Raw genomic sequence first — 5,808 nt, 5'->3', positions numbered from 1 at the left:
AAAATGAGGCAGTAATGTTACTTAAGCAAACTATAAGAGAAAATACAAATTTTATTTGCTTATTTCCACAAGATTCAAAGAATTTAAATCACATTTGAAATGATCATGTTTCAAGTGATATGTCAAAAGATGAGTTTAAAAATATTTGTAAGAAATCTTGGTCCGAGCCTCATGGATTTATTATTATAGATCTATCTTCTAAATGAGATTATGGAAAATATAGAAGTTAATTAGGTAATTTTTATATATGAACTTGTGAATTTAAAAAAAATATAAAAATTACCAAAAAAAACAAATTATTATCTTCTATATAAAAACAAAAACAAAAATGGCATATTATTTTTCTGTGAGTGGCAATAGCAAATCTTAAAAACTAAGTTTGCCCCTATTATTACACTTAGAGAAGACAGTAAATATGAAATGGCTCTAGTTAGTTTAGAGACATATTACAGTTTTCCTAATATTAATTCTTCAAACAACGATTTTAAATATAGCGCAAATAATGGATCAACTTGGAAGGGTATAAACATTCCAGATGGATGCTATGGAAATAATGATATAAATAAATATATTCAATTGATTATGATAGGAAACGGTAATGCAAGTTCAGGAGTTGCAAATATTACAATTGAAGGAAATAATAATACACTAAGATCAGCTTTAACTATTGCAACTAGTTTTAAAGTTGATTTTACAACTTCAAATTCACTTAGAACTATTTTTGGTTTTGACAGAGGTATATATTCAGCAGGCTACAATATATCAACTAATATAGTAAACATATTAAATGTTAATAGTATACGAGTAACAAGTGATACATTAGGATCATCGTATATAAATGGAGAGACTGATAACGTTATATAATCATTTTTTCCAACTGTAGCTCCTGGTTATAAAATTGCTCTAGAGCCGTATAACTTAATTTATTTACCAGTAACACTTCAAAAAATATCAAAAACGGTAAATAAATTGCTTGATCAAAATGGAAATCTTTTGAATTTACGAAGAATAGAAGTAACTATTACATTCCACATAAAAGAAGTAAAGTAGTATAAATCGTAAAATAATTTATTAAAATAAACGTAAAAAAATTGTTTGTAATTTTTTAAAAACTGTTTAAAATTATATATAAAAATGAGTAAATATACTAATATTAAAACAAACGTTTCGCTAGGGCAATTAGAAAAACTTAAAAAAGCAATTGAAGATGGTTATGGAGCTAGTATTAAGTTATCACTTCAGATCTTAATGGTGATCATGTATTAGCTGTAACAGATTATCAATTGAATAGAATTAAAAGAGCATATGAAAAAGGTAAAGGCTTAATAATTACCTTAAAGTAAAACACAACTAACACACGATTCTCAAATAGAGGGAGGATTTATTGGTGCACTTTTTCTTTTGCTTGATACAGCCGGAAAATTTTTATAATAAAAATAAAATAAAAATGAGAATAAATATGAAATATTTGCACAACACATCATTACAATAAAATCTCCATCACATCAATATACTCTTTTAAAGTTTGGTGTAGTAGTTAACGAAGGTGTTGCATTAGTTTCATTATAACAAGAACTTAAATTAAAATTGTTAAGTTTACAAGATTCTGTAATATCAAAGTCTGTTGATGATATTGTAGTAAATATTGTTAATAATTCTGATTCTGATAAAATAATTAAAAAAGGAGAACGTTTATGCTTTGTTAATTTATTGTAAATATTTTTTTTCCCTTATTAAAAATAGAATTTAATTGCAAAAAGCTGTGTAATAATATTTATTCAGATATACCAAATGCGCCAGTTGAAAATAGTAATTCTAAAAACTAAGATAATATTAACAACCAAACTCATATATACAGTCTAAATTAAATTAATGAGATTCAAAAAGAAATATAGAGCGTGAGAGAGAAAAGAGTAATATGCTAAGTAAAAATCATAGAGCTGTTAAAATAATTTCAGCAATTGATAATTCATTACTAGCAAGCACTATGGCATTTGGAACTATTGCAATTGGCTTTTTAGCAACATTAATTGCTGCACCAGTGGCTATCGCAAGTGAAGGTGCAGCATTAGGAGCAGGTGTTTTATCATTCATAGTTAATAAAAGCAAATAAATAGCAAGTTAATAAAAAATGAAGTTTACAAGCACAAAAGGTTAAAAAGAATAAAGTACTTGCTGATTCAAAACTAAATACAATAAGTGATCATATTTTTAAAGCTCTAGTAGATGGAAAAATAAGTGATACTGAATTTGATTTTTTATGTTCACTAATACTTAGTGAACATAAATAATTTAAAGCCATGCTTGAGCAAATTAGAACAAATTCAAAAGAATTATTTAAAGAACAAACTAAAGAAGCATTAATTAAACAAAAAGTAGATGAGGCAATTAATGCACTCCAAAGTAGTATTAGTAAAAATGTAAACGTAAAAATATAAACGTAAAAACACAAAATAATTTAGTAACGTAAAACATAAACATAACATAACGATTTATGTTGTGTTTTTTTTTCTTTTTTATAAAAAAGCAAAATGTTATTTCTAAAAATTGAAGATCCTGAAAAAAAGAGATAAAATTGTTACAGAATTCTTAGATATTAAAAAAAAATACAGAGGAATAGTTTATATGAAAAGATGGGTGAAACTAATTTAGAGTTAGACTTAGAAAAATTTTACAAGACATTAATTGATAGTCAAGATTGAATAAAAGAAAACATAAATAAATTGCAAGATCAAGCTAATAAATTTGCACTCACTTTTTCAAATTCTTATCCTAAAGCAAATAAAGAGATAATGATAACTGAATCTAAAGAATTATTACCCTCTCATGAAGAAAAAAAAAGTATGAGGTTAGGAAAAATTGGAACAGATTATCTAAGAATGTATATTAATAGTAAAAAATCTACAGATACTACATTTGGAATACATTCTAAAGATGATATATTATATTTTGGAAAAAAACCAATACATCTTAATGATGATGATATAACTATTACTGATGAAACATATTATTCTACTCCTGGACTTCGGGAGTTGATAACAAAGTTTAATCCTAATAAGGAAAAATATAGTGAAGATGACCTTAAAAAATATCGAGATATATTATTACAAACAGATGTAATTACTTCTTAAAAGCCCATACAAACCAAAGTCGTTTAGGAGTGGAAAATACAGAGAAACAATAGCACTTATTTTGAAATATGTAAAAGATAATAGGAAGCGTGAATCAAACGGAACAGGAGTAGGAGCAGGAATTGGAACAAAAATACAGGCTATAATTCTTCCTCACGACCCTATTACATTCATTGAAATGCTTGAATTATGTATAGCTGTATGAAAAGCAGGTAACACTGGATCAAGAAATGAAGCTGTTGCAATTTGTGATGAATTATTACGACAAGGTATAATAAATAGTTCACAGTATAAAGCAATACAAAATACTTTATAATTACATATTAGTGCATATAAAAAAAATATACAGTACATAAAAAATGCTAATTGTTAATAATAAGAGATTTATAAAAAAACATGTTATTGGAGGAAGTGGTATATTCGAAAGTATAAAAGATTTATTTAAACGAATAAAAACGTCAAATGTACCAAAAGTATCATCAGCTATGTTGAAGAAGTTTGCTGCTAGTGATTTAGGAAAAACTGCAATAACTGCAGCTCAGCAGGAAAAGAACTTTCAACATCAGCGATACAAGCTGCCAGAAATGCTGCAGTTGAAAAAACAAAACAAATAATTGATAAAGCATCTTCAAAAATAGTTACACATGGTGCTTGTAATAAAAAAATTGAAGAAATAATTTCAAATTTAATAATGGATCTAAGGATCTGAATAATAATGAATATAATGATAATGGATTTGAAAGATTTAAAAAGAAAGTGTAGATGAGGTAACAACAAATATAAATGAAATGATGATGGGGTCTGCAATAAGATCAGTAAAAAAGTATTAAATGAAAATGCTGTAAGAATCAAAGATGTAGTTAAAAAAGGACGTGGTCTTCGACTTGCGTAGGACCTCAATGAGCTACGTTTAGATTTCACTTGTTAAATCGATGAGCTACGCTTAGACTTGAGTAAACTTTAGTAGACTTGCGTAGACTTGCGAAATTTTTTAAACAACCAGTTTTTTAAGAATTCAAATCAATCAATCAAAAATTTTTTTTTTATATTGTATATAAAAAAACAAAATCTTTGAAGTATTAAATTTTACAGAAATGCCAATTGTAGATAATAAAATTGAAAGATTTGAATTCCATGAATATGAGCCAGCGGCTCGTTTAAATCTAAATGGTGCTGGAGAAATAAGAATCAACGTTGAGCAACAAGATTTGTTCACACTTCCATCTGAAGCTTATCTCTTATTTGAAGGACAACTTGTTAAACTTGATGGAACAGCTTATGCTAACACAGATGTAGTGACGCTTACAAATAATGGTATTACGCATTTATTTAGTCAAATATCATACCAGTTATCAAACCAAGATATAGAAACTGTTTATCACCCAGGTCAAGCAACTACCATGTTAGGAATGCTTAAATACCCAAATGACTTTCAAATAGCGCAAGGATTAAATTAAGTGTGGTTTAAAGACACTGCAACGACAGCATTACTTGCTCATAATTCAGGGTTTGTATTAAGACAAGCATATATAATTCAGAAATCAGCTACAAAAGAAACATTTTCATTTTGTATACCTTTAAGACACATTTTTGGATTCAGTGATGATTACGACAAAGTTATTTATGGGTTTAAACATACAATAACTCTTATAAGAAAAAGTGATTATGACGCAATATTTAAGCTTGCTGCTGCTGCTTTAGGAAAAGTTTATCTTAACAAAATATCATTGTTTATACCACATGTGATCCCATCAGATGTAGAAAGGATTATTCTTTATAGATCTATTGAATTAAAAGTGACACTTCCAGTGAGTTTTCGCGCGCGTCAGTGTGATACTAAAACTATTCTACAATCAACTACATTTTCTTGGAGATTGAGCGTAAAGACATCTCCTAAAAAACCAAGATACATTATTGTTGCATTTCAAACAAGTAAGGATGGAGATCAAAATGCTAATGCTTCAACATTTGATCATTGCAACTTAAAAAATATGTACATTATGCTTAATCAGGAAAGATATCCTGCTGTTGATTATAATTTGTCATTGCCAAATCAGCAATTTTCAAGAGCTCATAGAGATGCAGCTGTGTTTAATGAAAAATTTTATGGAATGAATGAATTGATCACACACAGCAATATAACTCCTTCTGACTATAGAGATTTATACCCACTTTCTGTTTTGGATGTTAGTAAACAATCGGAAAGATTAAAATCATCAGCAATAGATGTACAAATCAAAGCAACATTTAATACGGTTGTTCCAGCAGATACTGAAGCTATTGCATTTGTAATATCTGAAAGAATGATAGAATTTCAATAACACGGAAATAAGATACACATTGTTTATTAAATTTTTTGAAAATTAAATTTTTTAAAAATTATTTAAAATTTTTTTCCTTTTTATATAAAAAAAAATGAAATACACAAAGAAAAGTTTAAAAAATCTATTAGAAGAAATAACATTTCAAAAACATCTGACAATATCGCTACATTGCTAATAACTGCTATAAAGAATAAGTTATTAAATAAAGAATCAATTATGGATGAAGTAAAAGAATTAAATAATAAAAGACAAGTTGACAGACCTAGAATACATCCACTGAAAGAAACAAATGATAAAAAAACAATCAAGCCTAAAATACATCGTGAAAAGCAAGAAAAAATTATAGATGCAAA

At 27.1% G+C, this 5,808-nt stretch overlaps 1 protein-coding gene across 1 annotated transcript; it reads left to right on the top strand.

The window, feature by feature from the left end:
• The first annotated feature begins 4,225 nt into the window (after positions 1-4,225).
• LOC136090994 (uncharacterized) lies at positions 4,226-5,452 on the top strand. Its single transcript, XM_065817977.1, has 2 exons — positions 4,226-4,517; positions 4,602-5,452. Exons 1-2 carry the CDS (start codon positions 4,226-4,228, stop codon positions 5,450-5,452), a joined length of 1,143 nt encoding a protein of 380 aa, XP_065674049.1.
• The last annotated feature ends 356 nt before the right edge of the window (positions 5,453-5,808 follow it).

Source organism: Hydra vulgaris, chromosome 14 (assembly GCF_038396675.1).
Source record: "Hydra vulgaris chromosome 14, alternate assembly HydraT2T_AEP".
Classification (NCBI taxonomy): Eukaryota; Metazoa; Cnidaria; class Hydrozoa; order Anthoathecata; family Hydridae; genus Hydra; species Hydra vulgaris.
This window is presented reverse-complemented; position numbering and strand designations above follow the sequence as displayed.